General features: G+C 39.0%; 1 protein-coding gene across 7 annotated transcripts in view; it reads left to right on the top strand.

Moving 5' to 3' along the window:
- The window catches only part of CTNNA3 (catenin alpha 3), a 443,012-nt gene that overhangs the window by 361,915 nt on the left and 57,666 nt on the right, over positions 1-23,431 (top strand). For all 7 annotated transcript variants that reach the window (XM_051800260.1, XM_051800262.1, XM_051800261.1 and 4 more), the window contains one exon: positions 22,755-22,847. In XM_051800260.1, the coding sequence (XP_051656220.1) occupies positions 22,755-22,847 (93 nt within the window). The remainder of the gene's footprint in view (positions 1-22,754; positions 22,848-23,431) is intronic.

Here is a 23,431-nt window from a genome sequence, read left to right as displayed (position 1 = left end):
ATGTCTTTTGTTCTTTAAAAGTAATTAGTTATGTTTGGTTGATAAAAATCTTCGTTCTCTTCATTAATTATCAACTTGCAGCTACAACCCCAAATCTGCAGTTCTCCAGCTTTAACCTGTGGAATGTAGGAACTTGAGAGTATATTCAGGTGATTCTGATAATCCCTTCTTGGAGTTTTTTCAGCTTCCCATCACATGACTTCACAGCCTGATTTCTGTCAATCTTACACAATTACAATCACTGCACTTACCCTGGAGTTTTTCCTGCAGTTTGAGAAACTGCTTCAGAACCACTTATTTTTAAAATCCAAAACAGAATTTTGTCAGGCGCAGAATTTCTCCCAAACATCTTCAGTTCATAAATTTCACTTCAAGTGATAAAAAACCTGAGCTGTAATATATGGAGGTTCGGCAATTTTGTTTTTAAATGAAATTAAGCGTTAATAAAAATATATATAGACTTTTTTCAGAGGAGGTTTGTCTTCTGCCTTGACTTTTCAGTTGAGAACAAAGTTATTACTCATTTCTTTTCCTTTAAATCCAAAAACATTCCAGGCTGGCATGACCAGCATGTCATGGGAGGTGGGCCTGCCCCTCTGCTCCTCTTTGGTGAGACCCCACGTGCAGTGCTGCATCCAGCTCTGGGGCCCTCAGCACAGGAGAGACATGGACCTGTTGGACTAGTCCAGAGGAGGGCCACAAAAAAGAGCTGAGGGATGGAGCACTTCTCCTGTGAGAAAAGGCTGACTGAGAGTTGGGGTTCTGATGTGAAAAATATTAGTCTTAACATATTGCGTAAGTTGAAATGTTTCACTAGGAATTTCGATGTGCAAAATGATTAAAATGTGTCATCTTTATTGCAGTTGTCAATTAGGAAATTGTTTATATACTAAGGAAAGATCCTGAAACATCCAACATCTTGCCCATACTAGTAAAAGTTTATGTGAGCTGGATTTACATGGCAAAACAAACATGCTCATCCCACCTTCCCTTAGTGAATCAGGGACTCCTGCTTTTTTTTTTATGATTGCGGAGTTGCTTCTGTCTGTTCCTCAGTGAGATCTGAATCTTCTGTATGTTCAGTCTTCTTGGGCTTGACCTCCAGCTGATTGTCAGCTGATTCCTTTATGGATTTTTTAATTTTTGGGAAATTGGGAAATGCACTGAGGAGCATAACAAAGCTTCAGTCAGCTTCTATGAAGACGCAGGCACAGCTCTGCAGGAAACTGTATTTTCTTAGTCCTTTGTAATGTGTGTGTGTGAACTCAGAAAAGGATATTGTATCCCCTGTACTTCTTTCTGAAGCATGAGGGTTAATAGTGAGCTCTGAAGAAACTGTAGATAGTCACAGTGCCCAGTGCACATGCACTGTGTGAATGCAGAGTGCATTCCTAAAATCACGGGTTCACTGCGCACCAAAATGGACACTATTAATATGAAGATTTCTGTCAGTACCATCTTGTGCTTCTGCTTTGCAAGTCCTGACAAAAGCTCAGGAGACTAAAAAAAAAAGAAAAATCATTAAAAGGGACATGTGCAGCTTTGTGCTTAATGAATACCATTATTCAGGCACAGTCATGAGAGCGTTTTTTTGAGGTTTGGTGAAATGTTAGCTGGCTCCTCCACCACCCCTTAGAGGCACTGACTGCCAGTGCAGAGAAAGCGTGGAGGAAACCCTGGCATTCGTTTTCTGAGTGAGGATGTATTTGCATTCCTAATTAGATACATTCCAGACAATGCCAGTTTCCTTTCAGTGCTTGTAAGAAGCTTTAGTAAGTCTGATGGTTATTCAGACATACGCTGTTGGCACAGCAGCCAAGGTGAGGAAATAGAAGTGTTCTGTGGCCAACTTACGGGGACTTGCCGGCGGTGCCAGAGAACAACGGGTCGCTGATTACAGGGGATTACAAAGCTGAATCAGGATAAGAAATTGTTGATCAAAATATAATTGAGAAATGTAAATGAACCAAGGCCACTCATTCACGGGGCGGGGGGCAATTTTTCAACATCAAAGTAAAAGCAGAAACACTCTAGATCAGTTGCTCAGGAAGCATTTCAAGCATGTAATTACACAGAGAGAATGTTTTTAAAAATAGAGTTCCTAACTGTAAAATGCTGCCCAGTACTGGTGTTAATGCAGATTATCAGCTATGCATTGCTATGTTCAAGCTTAACCATAGGTACATAAAACATTCATTTTGGTCCTGCAGGTATAATGTGAGTAACACTTGAGAGCAGCTAAATAGTGGAGGGTGTGTTGTACTGCTGAGCTGTAATAGGAATGCCTCTGGAACTGCACAATGCTTCCCTTAAGATGTTTTCATTGTTTCACTAGCAAGGATTACTTAATTCAAGGGTAGCTGTTGATTTGAAACCACTGGATAGGTGATCCAGGACATATCCACATTCCTCAGTCATTTTTTGACTCATTAGACATCTGATTTTTGTTAGATTATAGAGACTTTGTCAGCTTGATTTTGCACAGGAACATTTGGACTCTGTCTGGATAGCGTTTTAGTCAGGATATTGATGTTATGGACATAGATTAAGATAATTAGTACTATTAAAGACAAGAATTCTGCCATGTGAAATATATAGCAAAGTCAAAGGAAACAGGTTGACAGTTTTTGAGGCAATACATACTAAATGCTGCATAATTAAAGATTAATCCTAGAATGTCTTAAAGAAAAAAAAGAGCTTCTGTATGAAGTTGTTTTTAGTTGAAGAATATGAGACAGCTGGATTGTAGTAACAGCTAGTAATATCCCATTAGGATATTAAACACAGTGGAAAGTAGTGACTTCAAATGAATAACAACTACTCATAGGTGAAGCAGTAATAAAGTCATCCTAACAGAAATATACCAAGAACAGTGGAAAAGAATTCACCGAGTCAAAAGTTTCACCAAATTCTTTGTTTTTATTGGAGGATAAAGAAGTGAACAGCTGTAAGTTTTTCAGAGACAAAGAAGAGGGCAAAAGGTTTGTATACTCTCTGCAAAATGCTTTTACTACACTTATGTTCATGGAAGCAGTGAATGAGGAACCCATGTTCTGTATTTTTAGGAGAGATGGAAAATGCATGTTGAGACTGCAGTTCTTATCTGATACAGTGCATCATTTTGATGCATTTCTTAAAAATCTTATCTACTGAATGTGTATTCCATCTACTGTTTCCTTCAGAATTCTGCCCTGGGGACTGTAGGTTCCCTCCAGAGTTTATGGTGTCAGATTTTCTGAGTTTGTTTTGCACAGCCATTCTCTTCACCGTTTGTGCATGATCTCCACCCCCCTGAAAACTGAGGCAAAGCATTCATTTTGCTTTTCTGTCTTACCTAGATACTTTCATTTCAACTAGATCTTCACTGCATTCGCAACCCATTCCCTGTATGTCTATTTCTTTAGCTGATAGTCTTCTACTGTAGTTTTTCATTTCCTTTGAAAACTCAAGCTCAGTTTAGCTACACGTTCAGGTGTCTACAGTGTAATGCTTTTCAAAATGTTTTGGCTTCCTGAGAACACTCTTGGAGGGGGTTCCCTTTTTCTTCTTTTTTTTTTGGTTGCAAATTCTTTGTGGTTTTTCATTCTGCTTTAAAGAAATGTAAGAGTTCATCCTTAGTAGAGGTTTTGAGCTCTTTGATACATTTGATTTCTCTCAGTAAGAGACATCACAGCAGACTACATTCTCTTATACCCAGCAGAATCAGAGGAATTTTCAGAACATGGACCTCTTGGAAAGGAAGACAGCAAGTGGTGAAAGCCCTTCAACCAGTGTCTAGTTTAAATTCTACCTTGGCTTTTATTAATGCCAGAATTATCCTACACATGCAGAGTTTTCTACCTGTTTTCACTTCTGTAGTACAAACGAGTTAGATCCTGTCAGATGCAGGCAATAGCAGCCACGAATCGGATCTCTGTTTAAAAGTTAGAGAAAACAAAGCAAAGCAGGGAAGCATTTGAGGGAAAAAAGACATTTACTGCATCTTTTAATAGTTTGTTTTTCCAAGAAAGCCCTGAGGCCTCATGGGAGAGAAGGACAAGGAACAGTTCAAACAGCCTTGGTAAACTTCATTGTGGTTGGTCTGAAATTTGTGAGTGATGCTAACCCATTACAAATATATATTGGGAAGTTTGATAAATGTCCTTTTCTTCATTTTTTTTTTCCTATCCTACACCAATTGCACAAGGGGCAGAACTTCTGCAGCAATAGTTTTCCACTTGGACCTGCACCTCTCAGCACTTTCTGGTCATTTGTGACCTAAGTAGGTCAGAGCTGACCTTTCCTTCCTCAGCTACTTGTCAGCTTAAGTCCTGTCATCCAGAGATTGATACATCTAGAAACAGTGTGACTGAAAAAAAATATAGTATGTGATGTCTTTAAAAAATAGTGTAGAAGAAATACCTGTTCTCTGTTAGGGATAGTTGGGCACCTGTTCCTTTTTCAGATTTTTATCCTGAGTCACATAAAAGGTATTAGTGGGGAATGTTACATTTGTGGTGCAGAACCCTAAATAGAGGTGAGTTAAGACTGTTTAGTGCCAAGATCAAATATGCATACTTGCAAGTAAAAGCTTCTGACAGCTACTTGTCCCTGCCATATTACTTGGCTTTTTAACATCTCAAGTCAGGATCACCAACCTTGATGTACCATTATTGGGAAAACTTAACTCAAAGTACTATCCCACATAGGTTATATTTCATATCTTGATTCATGTACATACATATTTTCCAAAAAAATGTCTGTTTTCTTTATCCTACCTGGGAAGCCATCTCATACTGTACAATTACTTACTTGTTTAAATTTACGTCTGCATTAGCATCATAAACTCAGTCATTGTTATTATTACTTTACCTTGCAGAAGTCTTATCAAAGTTCCTTTCACTGCAACAGTTTTGGGGGACAATCAGCATACATTTCAATTTAACATGCTGACATTTTTTAAAATGCTAATCTCCATTTAGTACTGGGGGAGTTTGTGTTCCCAAATGAATAAAGCCAATCCCTCTTTTCTGGCTAACAACTATACATATAAATTTGCTTGTATTTCATGGTAATGTACCATGTAACAAACTCTCAAAGGCCTCAAAGTTTCATTAGTTTAAGCCCTTTAATATCTTTGACAAATCAAATGACTGTTCTGGTTCTCTGTGGTAGTGTTGCTGACTTTGTTGCTTTACAGAGCAAAAAGCTGCTCAGCAGTGATTCTGTAAAGAAAACCCATCTCTTGTTTCCCTTGGAAATTGTATCTTTTTTTTCTTTAAAATGTGGGCAGGATGTTACTCTAAGAAATATCTTTAGTTTAGGGTTGCCACAGTTGCCATCACAAGCATCTTTTCTTAAGAGCTGAGGTGTTTCCACAAAAAGAACCTTTGTTAGTAGAAATACAAATAATTTATTGATTTTTAAAACAAATGATGTGTTCACATCTTAGGTAGAAGGGAGGGAGACAGAAGAGGAAAAATCAAATGCTCACCCTTCCCCTCACAGGCATGGGAATGAAAGCCAGAGCACAGACAGAGTATTATTTCCATAGTTAGGAAATGGTGGAATGTTTGGTTTGGTTTTGGTTTTGTTAAGAAAAAATAAGAGAAACACCCTGTGCTTGTGCTTCTGTGTTCCTGCTCTTTCAGACTAGCAGGTTTTAACTTTTCGGTTTGTTGTACGTCCTTCTGGTTGCTGCCCCTGTTCCCACACTCCAGGCAGTTGCTCAGGTTTTACAGGGAAATTTTGGATTTTAGATTCTGGGTTCTTTTTACATATAAAACTAAGATTGTAAGTGCCCCCTTTATCCTCATATATGCAATTCCAAAATGGTCCTTTTACGTCCATACGCTACATTATTTCTGCACATAGAAATCATCCATTAGTATAGGAATGTCAAAAGGAGTTGCCCCCTTCTGAGCAGGCATATGCAGAGCTCTCATGTTGTTTTATGTCTATGCTGGAGGAGCAGTCTTTCTCTAATTGCATGTCTAATAAGTTTATGAGAAAGCACTTGATGTTGTCAGGCCAGATCTTGCATGCAGGTCTGATGGGGAAGATGTTTTTTTCCCCTCCAAAGCAGCATTTCATGTGCACCATCCAGGTGACTCTAGATATGACTGAATGGAAATGGGTATTTTGAATCAGTGCCAGGAACTCACCACTCGGGTAGTACCATGTTCAAACCCATCATTACTGTATGTTAACATGTATTAGTTTTTTTTCCCTGTTACTAGAAATTCTTTTAATACTATTCGGTTGGGTTTTATTTTTATCCAAATATTGTGGTTAATGGAGCCTTCTTTCTAAGACAGAAATACTGCAGTATCCTTTGAACCCCACCTTACTTTTCACTGTCACACATTTGACTCATGTCGCGCTCTTGTCAGTGAGGGGAAAGAAAAGTGTGCATAGAGGATCACGGAAGGAAAGGACCTCAGGAGATCATCTGGTCCAACCTCCTGTTGAAAGCAATGTTACCCAGGGCCCTGTCGAGCCAAGTCTGACTACTGTTTGTTTTTTAATTTTGTATTGTAATGTTAAGACAGTAATGGAGAACTGATGGGTCAAACAAAGTGATAGTTTATGTTAAATCTTACTTATAAAAGCAAGGTGCTTGCTACATCGCATGCAACTACTATCTCTAATACTTTTACCACTGTTTGCTGCGTTGATGCTTCCTTGCTTACATTCTGTACGTGAATGTATGACCTATCTTTTCCCAGTAAAAAATGGAATTTTCTTAAATCTGTTTGAGGTTTCCATTTTGTAAAGTGTCAGCCAATGGAAAAGATGTCGGGTTGTGTTGGTTTTTAAAAAAAAGAAAGAAAGGAAAAAAGAAAAGCTTTATGGATACATCACAGATAAAAATAGTAAATGATTTCAGAAATGCTCGTACAGAGACCAGTGGTGGAAGCATCAGCTGCAGACTGTATCCATTGCAAGGCATGTGTGCAATTATCCATCCTGGCAAATTGGTGTTGTCTTCTGCCCAAACTACACAGCCTTAGGCGTCATGCAAGGCTGTGAATTAAGAACTTCTCAGCAGCAAATTGCTACATGGCTTACCATCGGAATCTCCTAGTGCTGGGATTACTGGTTCAGACAGAGAAGTCAATATGCTTTGTACAGAAATGGATGGCATGAATAGTTTTGACTTAATACTACTTTAAATGTCAATTCTTCCCCGTCTAGGGATTAAATTACATTGCAACTGTCACACATGATTATGCTTTTAATTGTTCACAAAATTATCCCTCTCTTTCAAGAAAACAGAACTTTCCAGAATTATTTGATAGCTCTGGTTAAGTGGCTCATTGGAAACTTAAGCACATAACAGTATTTTTTCTGGAACATTAAAATCTTTTCTGTGTTTTTTTTTTTTTTTCTTATAGCAAGAAAAAGTGATATGTATTCCTTCCTTGCCACTTGGTGCTTACTGTCTAATATAAATTATATTCCCAGAGAAATGGAATTAATATTATTCTGTTAAAAGGGAAAGACTGAATTACCAGAACTGAAACTGGGGGGCACAGCTAAAGTGTTACAAATTGTAGATACTCCATTCAAATATGCATCCTGCCACCTGGTTCACTGGAGTATAAGAAATGCAGGCCTGGAAATGGAGACTGCAGGCTCTCAGTAGTGTTAATAGCTCAGGCTGTAGTGCTGGTTCTGATATCAGCCCTTTCAGTGCTAGTGCCAGTTCTGGCTCAGAGTTCTTTGTTGCTCAGTATAAATCTGGCCACAGATCCCTTTACTGATCACAGCCATCTCTAAGGTCCATGGCCTAGTTGGAATTTCTCAAATGCCATTATTTTCCCCGTGGAATCAATGTATCTGGTAGGATGGATTTTTTTAGCAGGATGCAGGAAAGCAATGAGGTACATTACAAATGTGTTCAGTATGTAATTGGACTTCAAAAAACTAGTAGTGGTTCTGTGTGCGTTAGACGGAGATCTCGGTTTTGCTGGCACAGGAGTCGCAGTGCCGTGGTCTGTGTCATTCTGTGCTCTGACGTGGGTGTAGCAGTGTAAGATCTGCTCCTCCTGTCATGCGTGTCCTTGCTGATAAAGCACTGTGACAGTAAGAAAGGTTTGGGATTAATGACGTCTTTATTTAACTCTGAGTTCTTTTGGTTTGTGTTCTTATAATTCCTTAGCATTCCATGGGTATGCTTGAGTTCGGGTTCTGCTGTTAATGGTACCTTCCTGCCCTTTTTTTATTTTTTTCTTTGTTTTTGTTTTTAACATCTTTTGTGAACTTGAATCGCTCCAGGTTATTTTCCTGACAGTGTGCTCAGAGTTGGGGTGCAGAGTTGCTGGAGGCAGGTGGGCAAGGAGGCATTGTGATAACAGGGAAAACTGACTCAGAAAAACCAGAAACTCTGAAAGAAAATTCTTTGGAGGATTCAAAAAAAAAAAAAAAAAATCTTCCACTGAGCTTGACAAATGAAAGACAGTATTTTAAAGTACTGTTTACCTGAAAAGATTCTGTGGAGGTTGACAAAACAGATACTACCTAATTACCTGAGAAACTCTGGGACTTAGAGCCTGGTCTTAAAATAGAGAGGAAAGAGACCCTTCATTATATTATCAACAAAGTCAGTGTATATGAGTACTGAAGTGTGTTGCAGCAAGGGAGTACTGTGCATCATCTAGCACATGGATTGTGTTGGAATTGCTGTTTTAGAGCACCGTTCCTTCAGTATAACTTAGCAAACAGCAAGAGGCCTCAGAGGTAATTGTTATACTAAGTACTTTAGTTATTAGGAAATTGGAGCAGTAACATTAACATCAGATCAGTTTGTTACTCCAAGTGCCTTGTTGTGCCTCCAAGTTCCTTCATGAAGTAGTCTGCGTACAATGATTGTAGAAAATATAAGAAAACTCAGTTGTTCAGCAAGTTGGACAGAATTATTTCGGAAAGTAGAAGCCTTTTTCCTGAATGTGGCCCAGCATGAAATAGAGCATAAGAAATGATCGTACAGGTTGTTACAGTGTTAAATTCACCCACAAAAATAATCATAACTCTCATGTTATGATACAGCAAAGCATATGCATGTGAAGTAGAAAGAATAAAGAACTGCTGGTGACTATTCAGTGTGAGGCAGTGGCAGCTTGGGGATGCACATAGGTACAATTCTGTGTCCCTGAGAATGGCTTTGTCAGCTCATGCTCACCTCAGCCCCTGTGCACCCAGAGCAGCTGTGGCTCCCATTCCAGCAATCTCATCCCCCTATTACAGTGTTATCAAGTTCCCTCTGTTGGGGTCATGGCCAGCACACGCAGGGGAATATCATGGTTATTCAGAGACACTGGAGTTCACTGGCTGACTGTGTGTAGGCCTTGCAGGGCAGGCACATACTTGGCCGCAGTAATTGAGGTCAGAGGCAGCTGGATAACTACCATCCCTTGTTCTTCCCCCTATATATACTGTATTAATCACAGCAGTGCATGCCTTTTGCCTACTTTATGGTCAGCGTGTAGTTTGTTCATCGAGGAAATCAGATAAGCAGGTGTCAGACAGCTCTGCATTTGCTGTTGATGTGTTACCAGAAAGAGAATCAGTCCCTTCTGACTTGGTGAGAAACCAATCGGGCATCCCACCTGAGCATGACTGTGAGCTTTGCTGACCCCACAGGGATGTGCTGTCAAATACACTCTGAAAAGGTGTGTGGGCTTGGAGAAGTCAGATTCCAAATGTGTAAAAAAACCAAGTATGAGACTTAATTACTATTTAGGAAATAAAGAACAGACATGAATAATGGTTCGCTTTTTCACTTAGGAAATGCTAAACACAGCAAGCAAGGGTGAACCCCTTGTAGCAAGCACAGGGTTATGTGCTTGAAGTGATGCAAGATCACACCCATGCAAGTGTGGAGCTCAGTCTGGCTGGTCAGTGGGCAACAAATAAACATTTACTTGTCACTTTGGTAAACGAAGCCAGAAGTAGAACTTACCCTGATTTTAGGCTGAGCAGCACCAGTGGAAACTGTGAATTAATTTACCAGTTTTGAGGTTTGTGATTAATCACTTATTGCTGAAATGTAGCCAGTCCCCAACAGAGATGAAACCTAAATTTGTGTCTGCCTAAACTTAGGCTTCTCTTTCCACATGGCTGTTCCATTCCATTAACAGAGCCTTAAGCCTTGCATCTTACAGCTTCCACCATCTCAGGCTTGGCTGCTTGATTTGCTCTTGCCATTTAGAGGAAACTCACAGGTCAGAAAGCAGGTGACTTGCTCTAGTTGCCTTTTACCTGCAGAAAGTATCCTCATGAAGGGAGTTATTTTTTCCTGACTGAAAAGATCATCCTGTCTGATAGTGTTGCTGCTGTATTGTTGGTTTTGTTTCTGTGTTTGGGTTATTAAATGGCAAATGGCACCATGCATTTGTAGAACATACTAGCTTTGTAATTTACAGGTTTGTTTTCTCCCTATAAAATTATCTCATGTTTCTCACCCAGTAGAGTAAAATTCAGATGAAATTTTAGGTTGTGCTTAGTTCATCAATAAATAGGTTCTTTTTCTCCTGGTATTTTCTGTTCCAGAAAACTCAATCGCAACTATTACCTGCAGCCTGGATATTTAGAGATGTAATGGTTCAGTCTTATACAGTCTGCGGGATTGCCAGATAGCTCAAGGGTTTGGCAGGCAGCTTTTATCAGGCATAGTTTGGGTTTAGGCTGTGATACATCTCTGCTCCTTTTTTTTGTTTATTCTTGGGTATGTTGATGAGCTCTGAGATTTATCCGCTGCCTGGGGAAGAAAAAAAGTTGAGCGTTATTAATTGCCAAAAAATACCATCCTCCACAAAGAGGAAGTAAGAGGAACAATTGAAATTCGTGTCAGGGACCATTCAGCAACCCTCATGAATAGCTTACCACGAAGATGGGGGATAGTATTCTTTGAGGAATTGTGGTGTTTCTTTGTGTCCTCTTAATTTCTTTTCCTTCCTCTCCTTTTTTCATTCCTTTTCCATTTTCTCTCCTGTTGCCTTACAGTTTGTCTTGTGTTGTTTATATGCAGATTTTCTTCTCCTGCCTGATACTAGGACAGTGTAAGAATTGTCTTTTGTAAAGCACAGAAACTGGAATTCCCACAGGGTGCCAGTCTCTTTGGAAAAGGGTAACTAGTGCATAAATTCTGATTTTTATCTTAGCTAAAATAAACACTGTAATCAACTGCAAACTTCAAAGATACTGAACTATGTGCAGGAGTTGCATAACACAGTAATCCCCTTCAAAAATCTTGTTAGAAGGGAGGACATCTGCACTAAAAGCTACCTTGGCATATCATGTAGGTTAGAAGATGGATGCTTGAATACAAAGTTGAAGGCCAGAGGCCCATGTTCACGTGCCCTGAAGTCTCTCTCAGTCTATGTACTTGGTAGTTTCTGCATGCCAGGGATGTCATTTGAGCTAGACAAAAGTAAGTGGCACCATGGCTGTACTCCACCTCGGTCCCACTACAAAAACTTCTGCTTTTTTATCCACGAAAAGGTATTATCCTATCAAAGAAGCAAGTTTGATTGTTTTGTCACGATTTATCCTTGATAAATCCATATTTGCTGTTTCTCAGGTTTTTTTCCTTTCAAGTTTTCCTTTCTTTTAACTGCAAGTGTCATTAAACCACATTGTGTGTTCTTTCTGTGTAAAGCTGAGCACTGATGAGGAGGCTGCTCTTTATGGCTTCTACCCTTTTGTAGAAGCATAATCTCTGGTTCACCCAGTTCCCAGGACATCTCTGTTTTCTGCTGCCTTACATTTTGTGAGTTGCAGGTTAATATAAATTAACAAACCACTAAGCTTTGAAGTGCTTAGTTTATTCATGGAAGGAGTTTGGCTTCATCCTTGCTGTCCCACAGCGGTAGTTCATGGAGACAGGAGGACGCTCACCAGGGCCATATTCCCACCCCAGCTTTTGGGGACCAGTAATTCAGACCCCAGTGAAGTTGGTGTGATTATGCACATATGTACAAGCTGGAATTCACATGCCTTGCAGACCATTCCTCTACTGAGATACCTTGGCCATCACTCCAACTACATTCTGCAATGCCTCAACCCTTGTTAGTTTATCAGACGAGTTTGTTCTCATTGCCAAAACTAAACCTTTTCAGGAGATGTGAAGCCAGATCTAGTTTTAACACTTAACTGGCTGAAGAGGTTTTACTAAAATTGCTCATGTGCCTGAGCAGTTTCCACAAAAACTTAAAAATATAGGTTGGCAGCATCAATGACAAATCGAACAAATCTCATTAATACTTTTCTAACAAGTACTTATTTTGCATTTTAAAATGTCCCTGTATTCTGTTCTATCAAGGAAGACTTATATTTTTCTTTTCTAAATCCATTGCTATGGCATATGCTATCAGTGCAGTTACTGATTGAATTTAGGCTGGTTATGGTTAATTTGTGTTTAGATTCATTAGTTCTTGCCTATTCACTTACTGTGCAAGTCAGATTATACTGGAGATCTCTTAAAGACCGATTTCTCCCTTTGAAACCAAGAAAGATTTTATTGAGTCACAATTGGTTGCAGTTACTCTGCTTCATAGGAAACTTAGTTAAAAATAGAGGAATTGGGGTTTTATGGTCCCAAAATGAGCAGTGAGAACCTGTAATTCCCTGATTGTTTAAGCATGTGCACTCTAATTTATTGCAGCTATAACCAGAGCATTAGACAATGTGACCTATGAGAAAAACACTGAATAGGTTAGTCATAATTAGCCCAGGGAACAGAGAACCAAAGGGGAGAGAGAAGGGAAAGTTAGGAGAGGTGTTTTCATTGGTATAAAAAGTTGCACAAGAGTGGAGAAAATCTGTGTTACAAATTCATAGTGGCTACAAAGAGAATAAACCCTGGCTACATGTGGAAGACTCAGTTTAGACATGAAGAAAGCCAAATTTCCTATGTAAGATTGTGTTTGATTTTCACAGATCTTGTGTGAGTCTTTGAGCCATTTTTATCTGTGTCAGTCCGTTAGCAAATTGCAGAGTTGTGTTGAATAACTTCCCTTTCATTTCACTGGGCAGCAGAGGCTGTCAAAACTGCATATTGTGAAAAAATGTGCAAAGGGAAGGGACTGATCTGAATAAATTTCTCACTTGGTGTCTTTGAGAAGAATATTCCTTACTGCCTTTTACACGATTTGGTCACAAAACCCTCCCAGATTAAAGAATTCATTCACATATAAATCCAAGAATTTTCCATGGCCTGTTGAATGTAATAACAGGCAGTTTACATAGAACTAGAAAAGCTGTTGTATGATTCTCTTCAGCATGTACAAAAATTCTAACGCAATCACGTAATAAATAATTTGTTCAGAAGCAATACCTGAAACAGTGTTCTTTGAGGGGCGGTTGTGTGTGTGTCGTGTGTGTGTTTAATTCCACTTTGCTTGGGGAGCCTACTTGGGAATGAGGGCTATCAGCCTCTTAAAGCAGAATCAAATTAGTGATTTGTGACATGAAGGCTGGTTTGCACAGTGATGGCCCTAATGGGTTACTTAGTTCCACGTCAACTGGCACTGATCATTCAGTTGAACATTATTGGTTACTGAGTGACTTAATGTGGGTGGATGAGTGTTCTGGGCATCTGAAGCCTCTTGATAATTAAAAGCAGGAATGAAGGTAATGGATATAGGATTCATTGCTAGGGTGGTTTTATTTCCATTGTCTTAATGTCTGGGAGGAATAGCTGCTAAAACTGAGAAACTTCCACTTAATAATAAGTCATATGTGGGAAGGATGATGGCAGCGGTACCTGCACTCTGAGAAATGGACTGTGCATTACACTGTGCATTTTTGAATTATGCATTAGTTTTTGATGGACAGGCCTATTCTGTGTATCTTTTTTAAAGATGATCTGTTTTACTGGCAGGTCAGATGAGAGGGTCAGTTGAGAATGAAGAGACTTGAACATATCTTGAGGTTGTAGGTAATAATTTCATCTACTCCAGTTTGAGAAATGTGCTTATCATTGGCAACCTCTTGCTGAGGGATATATTAATCTATTCAAGGAATTTTTTTTAAAGTGTGATCATTTAGCATAATTCGTTTAAGAGAAACAGATTGATTTGGCGTGTTGGAGCAAAATCTTTGCTGAAGGAGCTACCATTGCTCAGACTATTCATCTGATAAACCTGCATTTCTTGTGGAATTATGAATTGTCTGGTATTTGTCTTGTTTCTTGTCCTTTCTGAGCATCAAAATGTCTATTTGAGACAGTCAAACTTTGAGGTATTCACTGCACCTTTTTTATTTAACATATTGATATATTCCAAAAGCAGTTTCTTATCTGCATTTCATTGGCCAGTCTGTCTTGAAACAGTGTTTTTTGTTTTGACTTTGGGAATGAGGTTTTGGGATATACTATCTGTCTCAAAAAAAAAAAAAATAAAAAAAGGAGTTTTCTAGATAGGAGAGGGAGTTTCTGTGGGAAGGCAGAGGCTGTGTCAGGTGGTTTTAAACTGTAATTTCAAATCTCTGGTTCACAGAAGTAGATTTATCTTACCACACCTCACTCCTCCCTGTCCCATGGAAGAAACATTGTGGAAAGTGAGATGAAAATGCAAAGGAAATGTTAAAATTAAAAGAAAAGGCAAACAAGCCTGAAAGATGAGGAAGAAAGAAAAGATTTTTGTTTAAAGTAACAATCTCACTAAGGGGATCTTCATTGTAACCATTCCCTCTGCTTTAGGGGTTTCCATGAACAGGGGGTTAACTGGCTGTGTCGCCAAAGCCTCTCAGGATGGAGACCACACAACCTCTCTGAGCAGCCTTCTCCACGCTGGGCTGTCCTCACAGGGTGAACATTCTCCTTATGGCCAGGCTGAAGCACTCTTGTTCCCACTTACACCTCTTACCTTTCATCCTTCCACAGAAGGCAGAACAAGTGCAGTTGCCTCAGCCTCTCCTTGTAAGACCAGTGTTCCAGCCACCAACTGCCCTGATGGTCCTTTGCTGACCTCGTGCTTTGAGTGGGGGCCAAAACTGGCAGCAGCATTCAGGGTCTGTCTAACAGAGCCAGGTAGAGGCAGATAGTGGTGTCCCTCAGTGTGCTCACTCTGCTGTGGTTCACACAGCCCAGGATGCTGTTTGTGTACGTTGCTGCCAAGACACACTTTGGCTCATGCCCAGTATTCTGTGTGCCAAGAGCCCCAAGTCCTTTTCAGTTGGTCTGCTCCCAACTCAGACAGCCCCAGCTTGTTTTGTTTGTAGCTTCTACCTTCCTAAGTGCCAGTATTTGCATTTTTCTGTGGTGAATTTTAGAAGTTTCCTGTCAGCCCATTCCTCCAGCGTGCATAAATTCATCCCAATGGCTGCCCTGCCCTTGAGTGTTCCCCCATCTGGTGTCATCTGAAAACCTGCTGAGTGTGCACTCCATCACCTCCTGCAGACCCTTGGTAGGAATGTCATACAGGACTGGTCTTAAGATAGACATCTGTGGGACTGCTGTTGTTCCCAGGCACCAGGAGGGATACAACCCCTGAACCACTGCCCTCTGAGCCTGACCATCCGACCAGTTTTCATCCATGCAGTTGTTAACCATCTGAAGTCTGATGTCCCAGCTTGGTTACAGAAACGGGGAGATGGTGTGGAGAGCCTTTCTAAATGATAGTCACTGTTCTCCCTTCACCTAGAAATGTGGGAGGAAGCAGTCAGGTTGAAGAGGCATGATTTACCCTTGGGAAATCCATGATAACTACTCCTAGTCACCACCGTGTCCTTCATGTGCCTGGAAGCGTGTTCCAAGAGGAATCAGTCCATGACATTCCCAAGGACTGATAGGAGGGTGAGCAACCCATGCTTTGCCTGTTTGTTCTTCTGTCCTTTATTAGAAATGGGAACCATAAGGAATTTTTGCAGAGTCAAAATGCAAAGCATCTCTCTGCTTGCCTTTGGAGGCCTACAGTAATGATGTTTTAGGCTACCTTTAATACACACAGATGAGATAGACAAACAAGGTCTATTCTCTTCTCGTTGTCAAATGTTGGAGTAAAGTTTAGAAATGAAGTCTTCTCTTTCAAACACAACTATAAAACTGGTAGGCCATATATAATTTACTTTATAACGCTTACTAGCAAAAGAACAATGGCTCAATTGGCTTTTCACTATCTGTTTTCAAATAACTTAAGAAGTATTTCCATTCTGAAGGAAATGTCTTAATTAACTTCCCACTAGATGGAGCAAATGTATGTCAACCCAGCAGAGGAATCAGGGAATACATTTTAGATCAGCAGAACAACAAATCACTTCTATTAAAAACTACTGTTCTTGTTAATTATTCGTTTTCTGAGTTTAAAATGGAAGCTTCTAAACCATGTGGTGAAGTTTCCCACTTCATAAGCATAAGCAAAGGATACACTTTGCATGGAACTGTGTATCAGTTGTCATGGTTTTCATGGAATGAAGGCAGGGACTTGGGTTACAAGAGGTGTATGATTGTAATAGCTGTGTTTGATCATATTTTCTGCTGTTGTTATTTGAGATTTGAAATTCTTTTCTAAAAGTCATACTGAAAAAAGTGCTTCCTTGAAATGGAAAAAAGTAAAGAAGCTTTCAGGTTCCTATGTGAGTCCTCAGGTACCTGATCAAGGATTTGTACCCCTGAAATCTTAGCCTCTTTTCTGGTCACTCTATTGGTTTTATAAAAACTGCTTTTTTGTTTATAACTTTACCCTTCTTGTACCTTTTGACCCTTATGGCTACAGTACCATTACTAGTTGGGATTTTTAGGCAGCTTTCAAGTTTTGCCCAACTTTTTGGACTTAAATATGTGTTCAGAGCTTTTGCACAGCATAACTAGGTCAGTATTTTCAGGAATAAGTCTCCCTTTGAATGGCTGTAGGCAATGCCACACTCTCACATAATGCCTACAGTACCATCGGGGAAAGGAAAGGGGAAGGAATGAAAGCAGGGCTGAAATGCACATTTCCAGCAAAAAAAGTGTAGCTTAGGATAGAAAATGGGTGCTAAAACTCTCTGTGTCAATTTACTCAGCTGTGCCAACTTCACAGTTTTTATTTAAAAGGATTTTCAGAAGGCAGTACTCAAAAATTTCACTTTAAACTTTTCAGTTACACTCCTCAGCTCAGATCTTTCCGATCTCCTGGCCATTTATTGAGAAGGCTATTATCCTAATGTGTGCTCAGTGAGGACTAAAAGCACAGGAATTGTCACATGGAATCAAATCTAGCTGTTTCTAATCTTTACTTTTCTTGTCTTAACCTCCTGAAGCAGAATGTTGTAAGTTGTCTTGCTGTTAAACGGGCAAACAAAATCTCCTGGCATCCAGTAATAACAAAGCAACTTCTGTCCCACACTGTGAGTTCACAGCATTTATTATTTTTAAAACCTCAGCTCTTTACTGTATAATGTAATCTTTTATTATTGAAAATACTTTCATCTTTCAGTGTTGAAGGTTGTTATTTAATCTCATAAGTAATAAAGTTCTTTGGTCTTCACCAGAGTTTACATTCTCACTAATCTTACCTGGAATTACAGCTTAAACATAAAAAAAATATTTTGCAAAATTTTCTCCTTTAATAACAAGAAATATTTATCCCCTACATTTACAAATGAACTATTTGTAATGTCTACAGGCTACGTCAGGAGAATGATTTTACTATTACTTGATGACAAATTCCTTGCCAGCTTGCTGACAATACTGCTGTCAAAGGCAGAGTTCTGATCTCTGGTTTAATTAATCATTTGTTAGCTTTACATTAATAATATCACATGTAATGTGGTATGCAAAAGATGTCATTTTAAGGGGAGTGCCAAGAATGGATTTCAAGAATGATCAATATGATAATTTTTAATAGAGGGGATGGTATTTGCCATAGCATTGAGGTGTCACAATATTGACAGATTAAGAACATAGGATTTTAATTTGCCCTTTAGAATGTGGGGTTTATTGTTCTCAACACTCAAAGTAATTGCTTTTAGTGAAAACCTGAAAAGTACTTTTAATGACTAGACAGCAACAATTATATGAGGTTCTTACTAAATTAGTCATCAAAAATAAATAACACTTGCACTTTCTTGTTCTCTTTCTGATGCTTGAAAACTCTTGCTCTGGCAGTCTGTCATCTGGCAGAATTAAGTGTGGGATAATGGTGGTGTTGTGACTAACACACAAAAATATCAGCCACTAGCTAAATAATTGCAGAGCACAGTATTTGAGCAGTTGTGATACATGTACCATAGTTTGTTACACTGAGTGACATACAGCTTGACATGATGGAATTTTCAAAATGTGGGCATTAGACAAATGCCCACAGTAGAATAGATAATCTCTTTAAACCCATTGTGTGCTCAGTGGAGAACATAATAGACGAACTCTGATCCTCCTGGAGTGCATACAAGCATTTCTGTTGCTGCTGTGGTATTTACACAACACAAATAGCTGCATTTGCAGGAGTATAATAAAGACATCACTCATCAACTCAGCTCCTCTGAAGGTGTTAGTCTGCTCTGCATTTTAGTATTGATTTGAGAAAAACAATGAGTGATGAGGCTGTTGAAACCAACATAAGATAAAGCATAAGAGCATATAACGACATTTTAAAGGTCAGCATTTAATTGAATGTTAGATAAAAGTAGATAGCTCCCTTTCACCTCATGGTGCCTCTTTTTCCACATTTACATTGTGTATCTTGAGATTTTAGACTTGGCTCTGCATTATTTTCCAACAGCCGAGGACCTTTATTTGCAGGATTGATGGTTTTGTGGATACATGTGAATATTAAAAAAGAATGATCTAGTTGAAGTTGTTTGCATAATCACTTTTGAGGAGGGTTTTCATTAAAAAAATTGTGTCAGAGAAAATGCTGTGAAACCTAGTCAAGCACGTTGTTCTACAAAGCTTGGATTATAAAGCAAACATGCCAAAAAGCCCATTTGCAACCAGTTTGGAAAAACTGGCAGAGTTCTAAAGACTGAGGCCAGACCTTGGTTTTATTAATTATTCTCTTTAAAATCCTAGTAGAAAAGCAAATGAAAAGGTTTGTCATCAGAGAGTGTTTTTCATTTCGTAGATGAAAAGGTAATTCATATCTTGAAATCACCCAGGTGCAGTAGTAATGACTTGCTGTTGCAGCTTGAAGTTGAATACCAGGAAAGTGCAAAATTCGTCAGTATTAGACTTTGCTATAAATATGACTTTGTGTCCTCAGCCTGAGCCTTCAGTAACAAAAGCATTGAGAGTGCAGATTTATTAGGATCACTGAAATGTGAAAAAGAATACATACAACTTGTATGTAGTTGCAGCAGCAGTAGTAATGTAATTACAGCCTTAAATGTGTGTGTAGGGATATCCTTGAATGCGTTTTTGTCAGGATCAACAAAGGCTTTTCACAAATGATGGAAATCTCTCTTGGACCCCTGTACCAGGAGCCTGTGGCAGTGTTCTGTCCCCTCTCACACCTCTGCCCTTGCAGCCAACTGTTACATTACCTTGTTTGGAGGCTGCTCAGGCTTCATTTTCTAATGAATTCCTCCCCTCCTCCAGCACCCCCAGGGAAGACTGTTCAAGAGTTCTGCTCCTTTGGCTGCTGGAGCCAACATTTTTCCTGTTTAAATTTATTTCTAAACTCTGTTTCCCAGTGTGCTGCACACATGAGTTTGTGGGTTGTTGCTGGCTGGAGTCTTGTGCAGGATTTCATTTTACCTCAGTGTTCTTCCTAACATTTACTGTAAATTCCATACTTTGTATGTCTTAATAGGGAATTTGCTGTCTTGTGTTCATCCTGTCACCACCTACAACACCCAACTCTCTTCCTCTTCTGTCCCTTGCTGTTGCTGAGGCTCCTCTTAGGAAGGTTATCTGCACTGTATGTCAGAGCCCTAAATACTCAACCTTAAACAATACTTCCAACTTCCTTCCATGATCCTAACTGCAGTCCTCAAGCTCTGCTATTCTCTCTGGGCAAGATTTCTGATTATTGATGGTAGCACCCTATTTTGTGTTGCAAGCCCTCACAGTTCACACCTGTTCAAACATGCAATCATCAAACATTCCTGTTGAATATCCACATGTTTGCAAATGGATATTCATAAAAACAGTTACATGTCTGACTCAGGTATTTAATAAATAATCATGAGAGCAACATGAAAATTACATAAAACAGCTTTTAAGGAGAGAAAACAATTGAGTAACTACTTCTGTTCTCATTATTATGGTGGTGGTTTTTTCAGTTTTTGGTGCTTTGTGTCTGAAAATGATGATAGTTTGTGGTTTGTGATTGAAAGTTTGATAAATCACGTTTCTTTCTGGTTGAAATTTTGTCCTTAGTCTTTAATAACTGGATAGGTTTGGGTTTTTTTTTCTGAATTCTGTAGTAGCAATAATTCAAAACCTGGGAGATCTGGACTTTGGAGAGAAGAGATTCAATGGGAGTCCACTCTTCTGGCTGGAAAAATGGGCTTTCTGCGAAGAACTTCTTGTCCCATCCGCAAATAAATTTTACTAACCTGAAAAGCGTATATACATTGTTTTAAAAAAAAATTAGTTTTCTGACAACATATATAACAGGAGGGGGTTAGGTGAGCACACTTGCACTTAGACCCTGAGCCATCATTCTGCAGATGAATAAAGAGTTGGAGAGGGAATCCCTGTGCCAGTGCAGCTGGAAAGAGATCTCTGTTCTATGATCTGCAGTTTTGAAAGTGCCAGATCAGATCAATATAATGATGATTTTTTCTTTGGGAAGCTTTCCTGAGACTGTTGTTTATAGGTGTATTATACCAGAGTCATTTTGCTGACCTCTTTGCTTTCAAGGTTTCCATGATGAGGCTGGTAATATTTACACAGCTCAACTTCACAGAAAAATAGTATTAATGTGACTGTCTTTAAATGATTAACCATTCTGCCCTGTCCCAACATTTTATATTCCATGTTTTACAGAAGAAACCCTATCCTGGAAATGTGGGATTGTCAAAGATTCCCAAGTTATCTGTTCACCTAGGAAGAAATGGTGCTCTGCTATCCCGAATCCAGCTTTATAATCACTGGGGGAAAAAATTTGTAACTAATTTATTAAAACCTAAGAATGACAATAGTCTAATTTTTTTTTTTTTTTAAAATAATGACCCAAGTATAGTGTAGCTTTAAAAGAAAGTGACTTTTTTATATAGAAGCTGAATCAAGGCTATTATCTGCCTGAGGGCCCTGGTCAGTGTAATCCTGAGAAGCTGAAGTTACTCTGTTTTAATAACCTTTCTGTTATTGGTCCTCTAATAAGTGTCTGTATGTGTTTCAATTCAAGTGAGTTTGTGATTTTTTTTTTTTATTGCAGGGATATCCACCCACAACAAAATCTTATTTTGCTTCCACACTGCAAATTTTTCAAACAACTTTTGTCTAGTAACAGCCTTTGGATACTGTGGAATTCTTACCATGTCTAATTCCAGGTTTAAAATTGAGACTTCACAACACTGGTAGTCTTTGCCTGAAAATAAGATGTTCCTTTTCCCACTTCACCAGTGTAGCGCCACGCTCATCTTCACCCCAAAAATTGGTGGCCTGTTTTCTTGAGGAAGTTTAGGTGTCTTTTTTACCACCTTGGTAAAGTGGTAGGTGTCTTTTATTATTTCTGCCACCTTGTGCACCAGCTTGGGGTTCTTTATTTCTTACAGTGTTACCTCACAGTTCTTTCCCAAATGGTACACATGCACGCAGGTGGATTTATTCAGTTTAATATATTTAATATAATTACCATTCTGTGGACCCAGAAATAAAATGACAGAACCCTACAGTGCCCCTCACAACAGATCTTCTTTGTATATAACTTGACAGTAAAAATATGAAGGTGAGAACATAAAGCAATTCCGGATTAAAAAAATTATATTCGACTTTTTTGATAATTGGGTAAAAGTAATGACTGAGTTTCTTTCTGCCTGTCTTTTGGTAAGGTTAGTCCTGCCCTTGGCGTGTTTCTCTTGGCACGTCAGACTTTTGGGGTGCTAAGAACGCCTGGATCTTCTAGATCTCAAGCTGATAGTAGATCATTCAGTAGTAGATTTCTCACTACTTAAGTAGAATTTGGTTCTATGTATTTTTGGTTCTTAAAAATGTGAAGTTACTTGATAAAGGAAAATTTCTTCAGTGCCCTGTTGCATTGGCAGAACCAATATTATGCTTTAAATAGTTCATAATCCTGGAAGTTTTTGTGTGCTTTATTGTGCTGTGTTTTTTTAATGTAAGTAAACTTGCTTTTAATGTTTTATTTATTGTCCTTTATAAAGTCATGGTCATTGTGATTTTCTTACTATATTATTTATGATAAAATGTCGGAATTCTGCATAACCCCCCTTTCTTTTAATATTTTTTGATAAGTGGGAAGGAGTAAATAAATCTGAAGATCTTGATTGTATAGAAAAATGCTCTTGCATAAATTAAACAGACTCACAGGATTAAATGGCACTTTAGGTGGCTAGGAGGAACAGACAGTGACATATGAAATAATGCCACGTATACAAATAGCAAATTAGGGCCACTTAATTTTTCCTGTAGTGCAGGAACTTGTGCTGCTTGATGGAATTGATAAGTGACACATTCAGAATCCCTTTTTGCCATGTAAAGGTTTCTTGTAAGACATGTAAGTCATTTAAGTTTCTAGCAGCATCAACACGATATTGAAACACAAAGTTTGGTAGCTGCTGGAAGGGGGCTGGTTTTTGTTTGTCAGATGTTATCTTAGTTCGACACGAGTAGCAAAGTTACCAACCACAAAGGAAAATAACCCATTTCTGCATTTTTTCTGCAGACACCTGAGGAACTGGAAGATGTGTCTGACCTGGAAGAAGACCATGATGCACGTAGTCGTACCAGTATCCAGACTGAAGGGAAGACTGACAGGGTACGTATCACACCAGCTGATGCTCAAAGCCCTGGGACCAGGGAAAAATGCTACTGTGTTACTGTTCCTGTGAAGCCATTTAAAGTCATCCAGTGAATCATTAAAATCTTTTTCAACTCTTAATAGATTTCTGAAAGTGTGTGGAGGACATAAAGCTGATGTGTATGACCTGAAACAGAAAGAGACTGCAATTAAGTTGGAAATACTTTGTGAACGTACAATTAAACCGAAAGTTACTGAATAAAATTCCAGCAGGTTACAGTTTCATAAATGTGGCTTGGTCTAATAGAGGCTGAATTAATAAGGAATGGTTTTTACAAGGGTCTTACTGAAACCTGCAGTGTGTGTTAACCAAAAATAAGCTCTGCATATGAGAGACTTCACATGCACAGAAGAGAAAGGGGTATATCTGGAACCTGAACCACTGCAGTATGTGAGTTACAGACATTTCCTGCTGTGTTCGTGTGTGCACCTGTTCTGTAGTTTATTGCTTAACTAGGGAATTCATGAGGAGGTATGAAAAACTTCCTACAGCATTGGACAATGTCTGTATTTCTAGAGGTTCAGAATCTGGCATTCCTGTT

The sequence above is a fragment of the Manacus candei genome, unplaced genomic scaffold, assembly GCF_025592945.1.
Source record: "Manacus candei isolate 608988 ecotype Guabito, Panama unplaced genomic scaffold, ASM2559294v1 h1tg000050l, whole genome shotgun sequence".
NCBI classification, from domain to species: domain Eukaryota; kingdom Metazoa; phylum Chordata; class Aves; order Passeriformes; family Pipridae; genus Manacus; species Manacus candei.
The sequence above is the reverse complement of the archived record's forward strand: the minus strand, read 5'-3'. Positions and strand labels throughout refer to the sequence as shown.